Source organism: Mobula hypostoma, chromosome 6, assembly GCF_963921235.1.
Source record: "Mobula hypostoma chromosome 6, sMobHyp1.1, whole genome shotgun sequence".
NCBI lineage: Eukaryota > Metazoa > Chordata > Chondrichthyes > Myliobatiformes > Myliobatidae > Mobula > Mobula hypostoma.
Window position 1 is genome coordinate 50,709,717 of NC_086102.1, and position 15,637 is coordinate 50,725,353.

Consider the following 15,637-nt stretch of genomic DNA (forward strand, 5'->3'; position numbering starts at 1 on the left):
TCAATCTCAACCCCCCCCCCCACCCCCGCAGCCATAGGCTACAAAATAACCCTTTCCAAACTACTGGGCTGAATAAAGGGGAAGAAAATAAATTAATAAAATACGTAAAATTAAACAAATAGGCCAACCAAAAGTTAAGGGAAACCACCACTGATCCCGCCCCACACCACGAACTCCCTCCGACACTTCGTGCGTTGCTCGGGATTTCGTAACTCACGGGTGATGCCGTCAGGGGACGCCAGTGGCCGTAGTACATCCTCTCGCCCGCGAGAGGGCGGTGCGGCCGCCGGTTTCGTTGCCAGGGGCAGGTGGGTTTGTTTACTTCCGGGTCGGCAGGCGGCCGTAGGGGGGCGGAGATGGCGCTGGAGCCCGAGTCCGAGCCCGACCCTGAGGATGTGCCGGGTGAGTGAGGCGGATGGCGACGACCGGGAGGGCAGATGAGTTCGGGCCCGGGAGCCCCGGCAGCATCGAGTGTCGAGAGATCGCTGTTGCATCTACTGGACCATCAGCTGGGGAACTGATGGGGGCAGTGGGGCAGCATTGATAGAGGCGGCGGGTTGGTTTTGGGGAGATATCTGATTGGGACCGAGAAATTTAAAAGAGGTTGCAGGAATCGCAGAAAGTTACTATTCGACCCATTGAACTGTTACCACCCTGCTTCTTGCCCCACTCTTCAATTTGAGTGATAGGTCAATGACCACAAGTTAACTGTTTCCCCCACATGACGAACTGAGAACATCCAATATTTTCTGTATTATTTCTCCCCATTAATTATACGCCCAAATTACTGTAGAATCACAGAGAAAGAAATACAACGGACCGTAGAGACTGGAACTTGTAGTCAAAAAAGAGGCAATCTGCTGAAGGGACTTTATGGGTCAGGCTGTACTGTTTGTGTTGTGGTAAAGAAATTGTCAACATTTCGGATCAAAGCCTGTCATCAGTGTTGATGCAAGGTTTTGTCCCAAAAAATTGACAATTTCCTTCCCCAAAACATTGTTTAAAAGGCTTTTTGACTTGTCAAGTGTTTGCTGCCTTAATGCATGACCAATTAACTTCGTCCCGTTGCAGACCGATCCATCCCATAGTCTGCAAGTTATTTCGAGGCTACTGTTGAATTGGAATCTATTATTCCTCAGTCAGTCCATACTGATTCATAACCGGAAGTTTTATAAAATGGCTTTTCCTCACGTAATTGTTTCACTGATTACCTACAGTATATCAAAAGCAAAATGCTGCAGAAGTTGAATAAACAAGTTATTTAAAGTACTGACATTGGGATAGGCAACATCCATGGAGAGAGATACTATACAGAGTTAATATTTCAGCTCAATAATCTTTCTTCTTCACATTCTGGAATTGTTCCTTCGGATTGGAGATAGCCAATCTGATTCTACTGCATAAGAAAGAAGGGAGTAAAAAATTAGGTAACTACTGAACTGTTAACCTAATGTAGACTATAGAGAGAATGCTAAGGTCTGTACTGATTATAATACATAACAACACAACTGAGTTGAGTCAGTGTAGTAAAGTAAATTGAGTAAAGTGAATTCTTGTTCAATTAATCTACTAGAGTTTTTTGAGGATGTAGTAACTACTATAGATAGGGAGAATCAATGGATGTGATGTATTTGGATCAGAATCAAGTTTAATATCATTGGCATATGTCATGAAATTTGTTGCTTTGTGGTAGCAGTACTGTGCAATAAGTAACAAAAACTATCAATTACAATGAAATATAGACATTTAGTGGCCACCTTATTAGGTACATCTGCACACCTGCTCATTAATGTATCTAATCAGCAACTTATTGCATAAAAGCATGCAGGTATAGTCAAGAGATTCAGTTGTTGTTCAGACTGAACATCAGAATGGGAAAATATGATCTAAGTGACTTTGACCATGGAATGATTGTTGGTTCCAGACAAGATGGTTTAGGTATCTCAGAAACTGCTGATCTCCTGGGATTTTCATGCACAACAGTCTCTAGAAGTTGCAGAGAATGGCATGAAAACCAAAAAAAAATCCAGTGAGTGGCGAAAATGGCTTGTTAATGAAAGAGGTCAGAGGAGAGTGAACAGACTAGTTCAAGCTGACAAAGGCGACAGTAACTCAAATAACCACATGCTCCAATTGTGGTGTGCAGAAGAGCGCATACATATATAGGGCTGTTCCTAAAATGTTGAGTGTATGTTTTCAGGTTCCTGTACCTCCTCCCTAATGATAGGAATGAGAAGAGGGCATCTCATAGGCGATGGGAGTCCTTAATGCTGAACCCAACTTTTTTGAGATATTGCCTTTTGACGATGTCGATGCTGGGGAAGCTAGTGCCCATGGTGGAACTGGCTGAGTTTGCAACCTTCTGCAGCTTTTTCTGATCCAGTGCAGTGGCCACTCCTTACTAGACGATGATAGAACCAGTTAGAATGCTCTCCACGGTACATCTGTAATTTGCTAGAGTGTTTCATGATGTGACATATCTCATCAAACTCCAGATGAAATACAGCTGCTCACATGCCTTCTTTGTAATTCCATCAGTATGTTGGGCCCATGTTAGATATTCAGAGATGTTGGCACCCGGGAACTTGAAATTGCTTGCCCTTTCCACTGCTGACCCCTCAATGAAGACTGGTGTGCATTCCCTCAACTTCCTTTTTCCAAAGTCCACAATCAATTCCTTGGTCTTACTGACATTGTTGTTGTTGTGATCATAAGACCATAAGACAAAGGAGCAGAAGTTGGCCATTCGGCCCATCGAGTCTGCTCCGCCATTTTATCATGAGCTTATCCATTCTTTCATTTAGTCTCACTCTCCCGCCTTCTCACCATAACCTTTGATGCTCTGGCTACTCAGATACCTATCAATCTCTGCCTTAAATACACCCAATGACTTGGCCTCCACTGCCACCCGTGGCAACAAATTCCATAGATTCACCACCCTCTGGCTAAAAAAATTTCTTCGCATCTCTGTTCCGAATGGGCGGCCTTCAATCCTTAAGTCATGCCCTCTTGTACTGGACACCCCCATCATGGGAAACAACTTTGCCACATCCATGCCTTTCAACATTCAGAATGTTTCGATGAGGCCTCCCCTCATTCTTCTAAACTCTAAGGAATACAGTCCAAGAGTGGACAAATGTTCCTCATATGTTAACCCTCTCATTCCCGGAATCATACTAGTGAATCTTCTCTGTACCCTCTCCAATGTCAGCACATCCCACTCAATCAGGCGATGTATCTCATTCCGGTATGCCTCCTTGTCACCATCTGAGATTCTGCTGGCAACGTTTGTGTCATTGGTGAATTTATGGATGGTGTATGGTTTGGCATGCCCTCAACAGAAAATCATCTTTTTCACGCAGTTTCTGTGTTTACTTTTCAAAAACATGCTCCATTGATTTGACATTTAAGTAAGAGTTTGGCAGAAGTGCAGATAGATGGCTTGGTTGTCCCATGTTTACAGTTACGGTCTGGAATTAGATAGGCTACATTCTGCCAATTTGCAGATGAACAAACAAAAATGTAGACTTTTGGTGAAGATAAATGTAGATAAATGCAGGCTTTGAAGGAATGTCTTTGAACATATTGAATTAAACAAACTATGTCTTGTAAATCACTGTAATTATGAAACACACAGAATTTTTTTTCTGGGCTTCCAGTTCAAAGGAGAGAGAAATAAAAATAGTTTCAAAGATTATATAACATGTAGAGTTTTTAATTTGAAACCTTCATTAGAAAATAGCACAATTTTTCAGCCATCTATGGGTCATCTATGTTGGTTTCTTTATGACACTGTCAAAGAAGCCAAATTTTTGTTGAGATAACTTGGCCAAGTATGACAAAAGAGCTGAATCTCAGATAAGGGACTGAAGTGATTGCCTATGATAAGATATGATATGACTTAGAGGCAGCATTTGACTGAATGTAGCATCAGGGAACTCTGCAAAAACTGATCTACATGGGAATTGAGGGTAAGACAATTTGGTATTTAGACCAATAGCTGAAACAAGGAAGATCATTGTGGTTGTTGGAGATGACACATCCTAGCTTCAGGACATCGGTTGTTCTTCACGGTAGCTTTTTGTGCCAAAAGATGATCATTGACCATGATCAAGTATCTTGCTATCATTTTAATTTGTTTTTTTTTGTAAGTTATTTTTTATTGAAGTACATCATCAAACAAAACTTTCCATAAGATGTATTTCAGATACTATCATATAGTCATATTTGTCACAAATCTCCACATAATATTTATCTGAGGTATACTTATAGAAGGAAGAGGAAAGAAAGAACAATCAAAAGAAGAAAACTGTACAAAGTAGAGAGTGATCTTTTTTTTTACAATATGTTCATTGACTTGTGAGAATAAAATCAGGCCTACGAGATGTTATGTAGTTAAACCATTTTTCCCAGTATGAATCAAATTGTTCCAACTTATGATTAACAGATGCTGTTATCTCCTCCATTTTGCAAATGTCCATTGTAATTTCCATCCATACATTTAAAGTTGAGCTCTCCTGTGATAACCATTTCCTGGTAAGGGTCTTTTTACCAGCCACCAGCAGTATATTCATTAAATATTTATCTCTTTTCAACCATTCTTGAGGTATATACCCAAAATATATGGTCTTGCTTTCTAAGGGTATTTCACATTTAAAGATGTCTTGTAGGGCATTGTGTATCCCACTCCAGTAGTCTTTGATAACGGGGCATTCCCAGAAAATATGATAATGGTTTGCATTTTGATTTCCACAATTTCTCCAGCAAATAGGGAGGTTACAATCATAATGGGATTTCTGAGAGGGTGTAATAAAATATCTTATCAAGTTTTTCCACTCGAACTCCCTCCATTTCTATGAACTGGTACACTTCCATTGATACCTCCATATTATTATCCATTCTTCCTCAGATATGATTATCCCTCCTTCCTTCTCCCATTTTGTTTTAATGTATGAAGTTGAATGTGTTTTAAGATTTGACAAACCCTTATACACGCTTGAAATTATTCTACTACTGTTGTCTGAATTATATGTTTTTCTAAATAGCTCTATCCAACATGTACTTGCCTTGGTTACATTTTTAATCGTCGTATTAACATACTGTCGCATCTGTAAATATTGATAAAAGTATTGTTTTCCTAATAATTGTTTCTCTTTGAGCATTTCAAGACTGAACAGTGTTCCTTCTTTCATTATATTGCAAATAGCTGTTATTCCTTTAGCTGTCCTATCCTTAGATCTCGCATCCAGTTTTTTCGGCGTAAAATCGGAGTCATATGCACACCATTTAAGAATTGCAATGTCTCTCTCTAGTTTATACTCTTTTATAATAGTTTTCCGTATTTTAAGAGTCTATTTCACCCATGTGTTATCAATAGTATTTACTAGAAAACGTGGTGACCCATTGGGGCACTCTTTCAGAGAAGGGTCGTGTAGTCTGATGTGACCAGAATGAACATTAAATTTTCCTGAATGCTTTTGCTATCTCTTTGATTTGGAAATTAAAGAAGAAAAACTCAACTTATTAAAGAAGAAAGACGCATAGCAAGACAAATATGTGACCAGAATGAACATTAAATATCCATGAAGTAAATTTGAAGGCTTGCTGGGTCAGGTCTGGAATTAAATGACCGATGTAATGATGGATTTGGCCTTGAATAATCACAGAAGGATTCCATCGATTCCTAGTTGGAATGACTTCTTTTGCACCAAAGGATGTCATTTGGAAGAGGCAATTGTATTGTCTGATGTTCTTCCTGACTCGTTTGCAATAGGTTCATCATTGCTGTACAAATTGAGGAGTTCATTAGGTAGAGGCTGCAAATTGCCTATCCTGACCTTTCCCTTCATACAGCAGAATTGCGCACTTTCTTCAGTGGGTAGGAAAGGACGGCAGTGAGGGCATACTCTGGTCATCCAACCAACATCAGCAGAAATGTGACGGCATGCGAGTCGTGCATTTTGCCTTGCTGTTTCTGTGGAGGTATTGTCGTCATCAGCAACTCTCACAATAATTACTCGGTGCCGCATATTCTCGAGTTGATCTTTCCTTTTCTCCTGTCTCTTCCTCTCTCCTCCTTTTCTGCCTGTTTTTGTCATTCTGGAGACACGCAGCCTTCTCATCCTTCGTCTCTTCATCTCTTCTACCATTTGTTCTTTCTCTCTGATCCTGGAGTCGTGTGGCCCTAGCCTGATCGGATTCTTGTCCTCTCCTCCGTCTGTGCCTCTCGTTGTCATTCTGGAGATGTGCATCCCTTTCATCCCCCGTCTCTTCATCTCTTCTGCTGTTTGTTGTTTGTCTCTGATCCTGGAGACGTGTATGCCTCTCCTCCTCTGTCTCTTCTTCTCTCAACTTTTTTTGTCCTGACTCTTTGATCCTGGAGTCGTGCGGCCCTGGCCTCATCTGATTCTTGTTCTCTCCCTCTTCTTGCTGCTTCCTGACGATGTTTGGCATCATTTCTTGACCAGAATGTCCCCCTTCCCTTTCCACACGGCATAATTGGCTGACCATTTGGTTTTTACCCTGATGCTGGATAGAAGATACGAAGCAGTAACACCAAAGGATGCTGATTATTCTTGATGATGTCGTTGGCGCTCTCTTAAATGGACGTGATATAGTTACCACTGTCCTTTGACTGCAGCAAAGGGTTTTATGGGTGTCTCGAAGTATTCCATTACAATAAGATTTAATTATCTCTTATTGATGGGTGGCAGTTAGATCTGTCCCAATCCTGCACATGCTGATGGTGATTAGCAGAATGTGACTGCTCGAAATAGAGCTGCCCTGCCCTTTTGCTCCAGTAGGTGTCGCTGAGGCTGGCCGTGCGCATGCGTCGGGCTGTCACGTCCCGATTTCCATGACGGCGGATCGGCTCTCGGGCTAAAAGGGAGCCTGTTGATTTTTGGCGAATGAGCAATTTTATATGAATATATAACCCTGAACTTTGCCTGCATTCTGTAAGTTAGCACATTTTAATTCGATTTAGCCAAAAAAAATGCCGCTGTAATGCAGTGTCAATCCAGTGTGCGGTTCCAATAAGAGAGAGTCTAACCCAAAGATTTAATTCTTACTTTCACCAAACCTGTCGCCAGTTTGCCTTGAACCCATTTTCATTCCACGCACCTTTGAGATATGCATTCATTTCTCCAATTTTATTTGTCCTGTACTGAATACCATTGGCTCAGTTAGAAATCCAGAATTTATTCCCTTTAACGATCTGCATCTTAATTTGGTGTCTAGTTCCTCATATAGTCTGTGCAGAAGCTCCTTTTTCCTGTCCATCAGATCCTCACTCTCATCTAAACAAGTAAGAGAATATCAAACTCATCGGGCAATTACAAAGACAGAGACCCCTGCATCTTAGCCCTTTGGTTTGTACTTGCATTGTTTGCAGTCATATTTGTTGTCCCTTATCATTGATGAAATCGGAAGACCTCTTGTGGTGTGCAGCCACCTCCAGGTACAAGGCATCTTGGTAACTCCACTCTTCCCTTCTTAACCCTGATAAGTTGCAGCTAATTGATGCCAAGCTACAAGATGAGTTTGCATTTTTGCTCACACTGGAATCCAAGAACTCTTATACATAGGAGCAGTGATATTTGTTCTGTCATCCTTAATACTAAATACTTATGAAATTACTTCCTCCTTTCATATATTTTTATTGTTTTAACCTTTTACCCAGAAATCACTAAAGAGTTAATTACCCCAAATTTTAGCAACTTGAGAGCTACACGTATGTTTATGGTTAGCTTATAAAGTTTTATTTTTCAATTCAGTGTTGTCTTTCTGTCAAATATGTATACAGTTGTACTGATCTATATTGGCTGTGCTGAGGAAGGGGGGAAGTAGCTGATCTGCTTTGGTGTTAAAGTCCATGGCAACTCATCTGTAATGTTGGATTCAAGAAAAAGAAATTAAGGAAGATGGATTGCAGTAGAAACAATCAGGTTTTATTTTGTAGTTTCCAAGAAAAGTCTTGGAATAGAATAGATAATATTAGAGGCTCATAGAGCTGTGTGCGGCAGCCAGATGTGGGAGTTAATGCTTAACTGAGATACTTGAAATGAATTGAAGGCATCTGGCAGTGACATTAACAATTTTTTTTATCTGCACTGTAAGTGTTTCCTCATTTAACCAATTAGGTGAAAATTCAGCTTGGATAAATTTGACTTATTAACTGTTTGCAAAGTGGGTATTAATGTACTGAGATAGTGTTTTTTTTAAAGAAAATATAGCTTAATTAAAACCAAATAGCTATTATACAGCTTTTGGTTGGTATTGTATATGATTTATTTTTGTCTTCAGTTTTTTTTGTAATTTTATTGTTTTTCATTAGAATTATGAGTGTCCTTTAAGCAGAAACTCCTGAAGCATTAACCTTACCACAGGAGCATTATCTACTTTGAAGATGCTGTTATGAGAGAAATGAAACATGATATATTAGCATACATTAATGTAAGAACATACAGAAGAACATATAAGGTAGGAGTGGGAGTAGGCTGCCTGATCCCTTAAGCATGCTCTACCATTCATCATGATCATGGTGGATCTTGTACTTCAGCTCCATTTTCCTCTACTATCCCTTTATCCTTTGACTCTTTATTACTCTTGAATCTATTGGTCAACGAAAAAGGATCTAGTGCTTTCCCGGTGTATATGGTGAATAAACTCTTCTTGGGCTTCCAGCTGGGTACAGGTATTGATTATAACTGATGCTTCAATGACAAACTCTGCCATCTTTGAAGAATATTTTTAATTTATTCATTTGTACCATATTTTATACAACTTGTATGTTGAATACATATATTCCATTCTCATCATCATTAAGGATAGTGAAGAGAATGGTGCCATGACAGAATGCTGCTCATTCACCTTTTAAAATGATCTCTTTTACAACACTCCTACCCCATTTGCTGAAATTGTGTGTGACCAAATAGAATCCCAAAGCCCTTTTACTAACCAGCAAGACTGCTGCAAAGGTATGTCGAGGATCATCAGAGTGGAGACACAAAGGGTTCTGTGAATTAACACTTTTACAATGTCTTTCCAAAATGCTCTGATCTAATAAACTATTGTTGATGTGCAATCAACAGGTGACACACAGAAATTTGCACATTTCAGGATTCCTTGGACTTGCCTGTTTTTAACCATTAGGAATAAGTGTTGATTTCAGCACAAGGTTTTGTTTTGATTGTTCTGTGGGACTTCATTTTATTTGACATGGTGGTCTTGATTCAGAGGCTTTTTTGAATCTAGATTTCTATTAGTGCAGAACTTGACTCATAATGCAGTAAAATGTCATCTTAAATGTTGTGCTCAAAAGGAAGCATAATCTTTGAATGTGTATTCAATTTCTCTGGCAATAAACAATAACGTTACTTAAGATTTCTTAATTGTTTTCTGTATTAAGTCGGCTCTAGATGAGTGTGTCCCCACTAATTCATTCAGAGTGTTTCCTAATCAGAAGCCCTGGATGAATCATGAGATCCGAAATCTGCTGAGTGCCAGATCAGAGGCTTTCAGGTATTGAGACCAAGAAGGCTACAAGAGGTGCAGGTATAATCTCCGGAAAGCCATCTCGTGGGCAAAGTGGAGATTTTGGACCAAACTTGAATCAATGAAGGATGCCTGACAGCTGTGGCAGGGATTGAATGCTATCACTTCCTACAAAGTTAAATCAAGTGACATGCGAGGCAGCAGGGTTTTGCTTCCAGATGAGCTCAATGCCTTCTTTGCTCGCTTGGACCATCAGAATATGGAGGAATCATTGCGAGCTCCCACATCTCCCGATGATCCTTTGATCTCAGTATCTGCAGCTGACGTGTGGACTGCTTTCAGGAGGGTGAATCCAAAAGAAACATTGGAAAGGGCACCTGGCCATGTACTAAAGACCTGTGCTGACTAACTGGCTGGTGCATTTACTGAGATCGTTAACCTCTTGCTTTGGTAGTGTGTGGTACTCATTTGCGTCAAGCAGGCTTCAATTATACCAGTGCCCAAGAAGAGCGTGGTGACCTACCTCAATGATTATTACCCATTTATACTTACATCCACAGTGATGAAGTGTTTTGAGAGGCTGGTGATGAAACATATCAGCTCCTGGCTGAGAGGCAACTTGGATCCACTATAATTTGCCTACTGGAGCAACAGGTCTACAGCAGATGCCATCTCATTGCCTCTTCACATAACCCTGGAACATTTGGATAGCAAAGATACACACATCAGGATGCTCTTTATCGATTACAGCTCAGCATTTAATACCATCATCTCCTCAAAACTAATCAATAAGCTCCAAGATCTTCGCCTCAGTACTGCCTTGGGCAACTGGAATCTGGATTTCCTCACTTGTGCACCTCAGTCAATTCAGATTGGCAATAACATTTCTTCCACGATCTCCATCAGCACAGGTGTACTTCAGGGCTGTGTGCTTAGCTCCCTGTTCTTCTCACTTTACACCTATGACTGTGTGGCTAACCACAGCTGATGACACCACTGTTGTGGGCTAAATCAAAAGGTAATGAATCAGCATACAGGAGGGAAATTGCAAATTAGGCTGAGTGGTGTCATAACAATAACCTCTTACTCAATGTACATCTACATAAAATGCTGTAATAGAAAAGCAGCATCCATCATCAGAGATCCTCACCACCAAGGCCATGCTCTTTTCTTGCTGCTGCCATCAAGTAGAAGGTACAAAAGCTTCAGGATATGCACCACCAGGTTCAAGAACGGTTACTACCCCTCAACCATCAGGCTGTTGAACAAAGGGGTAACTACACTCACTTGCCCGTCCATTGAGGTTCCCACAAACAATGATCTTGCTTTAAGGACTCTTTATCTTGTGTTATCTAATGTTTTCATTATTTATTACTATTTATTCATATTTGCATCTGCACAGTTTGTTGTCTTCTTGCACTCTAGTTGATCTTTAATTTATTCTGTTATTGTTACTATTCTATGGATTTGCTGAGTATGCCCACAGGAAAGTGAATCTCAGGGTTGTATATGGTGACATATATGTCCTTTGATAATAAAATTTACTTTGAACCTACTAGTTTGCCATTTGTGAATTACATACCAAGACACTCACATTGCTCTGCAAGTCAGAATACTGGATGCATTCGCTTCCTTTAAGTATTATGATGTACATAATAAATTCTAAATGATCATAAACTTCAACACAGATAGAATATTCAATAAAGCAAATTGCTGTGCAGTGCACAATGATTATATAGCCAATGATCAGTTTCACTATTCATGAATGATAATTTTTGTTATTGCATACTTTGGTTTGAAGGTTCCTTAAGGTTGTCATAGCCAGAGGAGGTAGTGGGAATAAGCTCCCACTACCTATTAAATAGTCTCAAATAGCCTCTGACAACCAAGTCCAGCTCCTGGCCTTTATGTGTGATTTAGCTCCAAAGCCCAGCAGAACTGCGTCTGACAGGAGAAGGAAACAAAGGTGGGCACTGGCACCTTAAAACCAGTTGCTTTGGATTGATGGGGCTTATTCGCCATGGTTGGTAGCTTATCTGGGAGAAGGAAAACTCTGATTTCAAACCTCCACTGCCTTGTGGCTACACCTGCTCATGGGGAAGGCTTTGGGAGTAAACCCCGAGGAAAAATCTGGAACTGGAGTCCCTAAGGCAGTCATACATTGAATTCAACACCCCTGCAATGTTGCTGGTGCCAGACTGTATCGGTCTTCGCCGTTCCTTTGGATTCATCTGTTGCATGGAGAGGGTGAGCCTGCTGCATTGGCAACAACTTACTCTCCGCATTGTACTGCCCTGGCTTATGTATCGACAGCTGGAATGCAACATTCATGGTCGACCCTGACTAACTGAGAGCCTTAGGTTTGTGTAGAATTTAGCATGTAAATGGAAAACCAGTAAATGAAACATTCATTTTTTGTGACTTTAGTAGTTGTTCAAAAAATAGAAGAGTGAGTAAGAAAACAGAAAAATGTTGTGGAGGCAAGTGTGATTTATTTTTTATTATTAACACATTTAGATAAAATATTAAAATATAGATTACCCTGTATTCACACTAGATTTGTTTAATTAATATTAGACAACTGTAGAGCATCTGAGAATTTAGCTTATAATTTAGTTGGCATAAACACGAGCTGTTGGTTCAATAGTTCCTTTAAAATCTAATTTATTTTTATTTCAGATTCAGGAGCTGTTTTTACATTTGGTAAAAGCAAATTCTCAGACAATGTGCCTAGCAAATTCTGGCTGAAAAATGACAAAGCTGTTGCAATCAGTTGTGGGGATGAACACACTGCACTCATAACAGGTAAATTATTAGTTCTGTGGATTTATTTTTCCTCTACATGCAAAGCTTTTCTTTTGCCTTGAGCTTTTAATATCAAGCAACAGAAAATGGTTATTGAAACAAAGTACAGCATTTATTACTTAATTAACTTAGTTTAAAAAAGCACTGCGAGCTTTTTAAAGTAGCTATGTGGGATGGTATTTTCAGGTACTTTTATCAGCTTGATAAATTGCCAAAGTGTAGTTGGTGGTGGTGTATAAAATACATGATGCTTTCTGCATCCATCCTGGAACTTGATCTCAATAATTCTGTTTTACTACACACAAGTCCCCTTGCTAACTATTTATGATGTGAGTTTACATAATTGTAGAAGTGATTGAATGCGATAATTTCTTTTTTGGTCAAATACAGTAGAAAAACATTTGTCACCCTACTTTGTTCCTAGCTCCTAGACTTCCATCACAACGATGTCTCATGTCTCAGATTTCCATTAGGAAGTTTAATACCTAATTTCTAACTTTAGAACAAAATGTCTCTCTGTGACAGTTGCACCACCCTTTTATATTTCTAATGTTTGCTGTAAAACAATTAATTTCTGAGATGCAGTTGTAAATTCCATCACTTCTCAGTGTTCTACTGAAAGCAATGGGTGGGAACTAATGCTGAAACCTGAGCCTCAGCACCTATGTTACATAATGGTATGGTGAACTAGCTGATGTTAGCTAGCAGCAAAGAAAGTAGATGGATTCCTGGCAACTTAAGAGACAAAGTGATTGATAAATTGGTTGGATTTCAATTTCCGGTTGACTTAATATACTTGCTTGAACTTGGAGAACATGGATGCCAGATAAGGACAGATTTGGACCTGCCTGTGATATAATTACCAGATAGTCTGCTGTTGTGTTGGTGCGTGGCCAAGTGGTTAAGGCGTTCGTCTAGTGATTTGAAGGTCGCTAGTTGGAGCCTTAGCTGAGGCAGCATATGTGTCCTTGAGCAAGGCACTTAACCACACATTGCTCTGCGACGACACCGGTGCCAAGCTGTATGGGTCCTAATGCCCTTCCCTTGGACAACATCAGTGGCGTGGAGAGGGGAGACTTGCAGCATGGACAACTGCTGATCTTCCATACAACCTTGGCCAGGCCTGCACCCTGGGAAACCTTTCAAGGCGCAAATCTATGGTCTCATGAGACTAACGGATGCCTATATATATCTGCTGTCACGGTTTCACATCATTGAACAATAAAATAGCTGGGAACTCCTGTCTATGGATTGGGATCTCAACAAAAGTTAATCGTTTTAAGAGAAAGTAGGATTACAGTTGGATTGAAAAAATACATTTCCTGAGGATGTTGAAAGTCAACTGTTGAATTAACTGCTTTCCAGATTTTCATCTTTTTTTCGTCTTTAAGATTCTCCATACTACTTGGACTTCCCGATGCAGAAAGTCTTCCATTTGTCATCTTTCCTAATATCTTTTAAGGGTTCAGCGTTCAATGCTTTTTGATAACATTTGATTAAGTATGAAATAAATAAAAATGTTTGAGTTGAAAACATTTTTCTATGGTTTAATTTTTAGGCTTTTTTTATATAGCAGTTTTTGTGTAATTCTTATTTAATTGAAAAAATATATTCGTAGGGTCATAGAGCAAGAAACAGACCCTTTGGCCCAACAGGTCCACTCTGACCAAGACTTCCATTGCCCGTGCTTGGTCCATATCCCTCTATACCTATCCTATCTTTGTATTTGTCCATATACTTATTAAATGTTGTTTATGTACTTGCCTCAATTGCTTTCTTTGACAGCTCATTTCCTATACTGACCAATCTCTGGTCAAAACGTCACCCCCGGGTTCCTATAAGTTTCTTTCCTCTCACTTTAAATATATGTCCTTTAGTTTTTGATATCCCAGCCTTGGGAAAATGCTATGCTTATTCACCCTGTCTATGGCTCTTGTAATTTTATACACCTCTTTAAGATCACCCCTCAGTCTCCTATGCTCTAATGAAAAGGGTTGCAACCTGCTCAACTTCTATCTATAACTCAGTTCTTCGAGTCTTGGAAACATCCTCATAAATCCCTTCTGCACTCTATTTCTAGCTTAATGGCACCTACGTAACATAATATCTCAAATGTGTATTATTTCAAGAAAAATAATTGAGTGTTTAATTCCCCAAATGCATTTTGCTTGAGTATTTTATTCCCTAGAGTCTGCTATTGTTGCTCATGGTCAGTTGCTAGGTAATTTGGTGACCTGATCTTTTTTTTCCCATTTCCTTTTATAGAGAAGTGTTTATCCACATAGGAAGGGATCCTGCTTGTAGTTATGCAGTTCAATTGAACACCACTCTTTGAGAAGAATGAAAAACACTAGGGCAACAGATAGAGTTGGATCACTACAGCCTTGCTTGAGGGCTTTACACTGAACTGAATTAGTGATTCTGGGACCTAAACAGAAAAATTAGATAACTAGCTTTCGAATGCTAAATGATTAATATAGAAAAAAAATGCCAAGATATGTTCAATGTTAAAAACTGATCTGAAATATACAAACGTAGAATAAAGGATAAAAGCAGGTGTTTGTTTTTTTTTTGACAGAAAATGGCAAGTTGTATGTCTTTGGGAGCAACAACTGGGGTCAGCTGGGCTTGGGAACAAAGAACACTGTGAACAAACCTACGTGTGTAAAAGGTATGTACTTTGCACGGACACTCATTTGTATCATGGAAAAGGAGCAAGAGTAGGTTGTTTGGCCCTTTGAATCTCCTCCACCATTCACTGTGATCACTTCAGAACCTAGTTTCTACCTTCTGCCCATAAGCAAGTTACCTGGATCCCGAGTTTCTGCCTAAGAATAAACGTCATACACTTTGGCGATACATGTTTCATTATAAGAAAAACCAAGAACTGTTCTTATTCTGTGAGTGAAAGACCTCCATAGTTATTTATTGCACAATCACTCTGTTCATGTGAAAGAAATTAAATTATTCTATTGGGAGAAAATATTTATATTTTAACTATGTATTTCAGGTTGAAGAACTATATGATTTGTAGATTTAAAATGAGAGAAAATACAACGTTTCACTTTCAATAAATGCTTTGTTTTAGCGCTGAAATCAGAGAGAGTGAAACTTGCTGCCTGTGGGAGAAGTCATACATTGGTCTGGACAGGTATGATAATTAACAGTTGATTCTGTTTTTTCAAGTACTGTACATAGTTATGAACATTGTGCTATAAATTTAGAAGATTTGTATTGTAAACCAATATTGATGTTAAAAATATACCAGTCATTTATTTTAATGTATTAAATCCTTATGTTTATGGGTCACCCATGGAACCACTTGTTTTGATGGGAA

At 39.4% G+C, this 15,637-nt stretch overlaps 1 protein-coding gene across 1 annotated transcript in view; it reads left to right on the forward strand.

Annotated features, from left to right (window-relative positions):
* Window positions 1–291: 291 nt before the first annotated feature.
* rpgra (retinitis pigmentosa GTPase regulator a) overlaps window positions 292–15,637 on the forward strand; it is a 78,164-nt gene continuing 62,818 nt past the window's right edge. Inside the window, exons 1-4 of the mRNA XM_063050824.1 lie at window positions 292–402; window positions 12,175–12,300; window positions 14,879–14,971; window positions 15,389–15,451. Of these exons, the coding sequence (XP_062906894.1) occupies window positions 357–402; window positions 12,175–12,300; window positions 14,879–14,971; window positions 15,389–15,451 (328 nt within the window). The 5' untranslated portion in view covers window positions 292–356. The remainder of the gene's footprint in view (window positions 403–12,174; window positions 12,301–14,878; window positions 14,972–15,388; window positions 15,452–15,637) is intronic.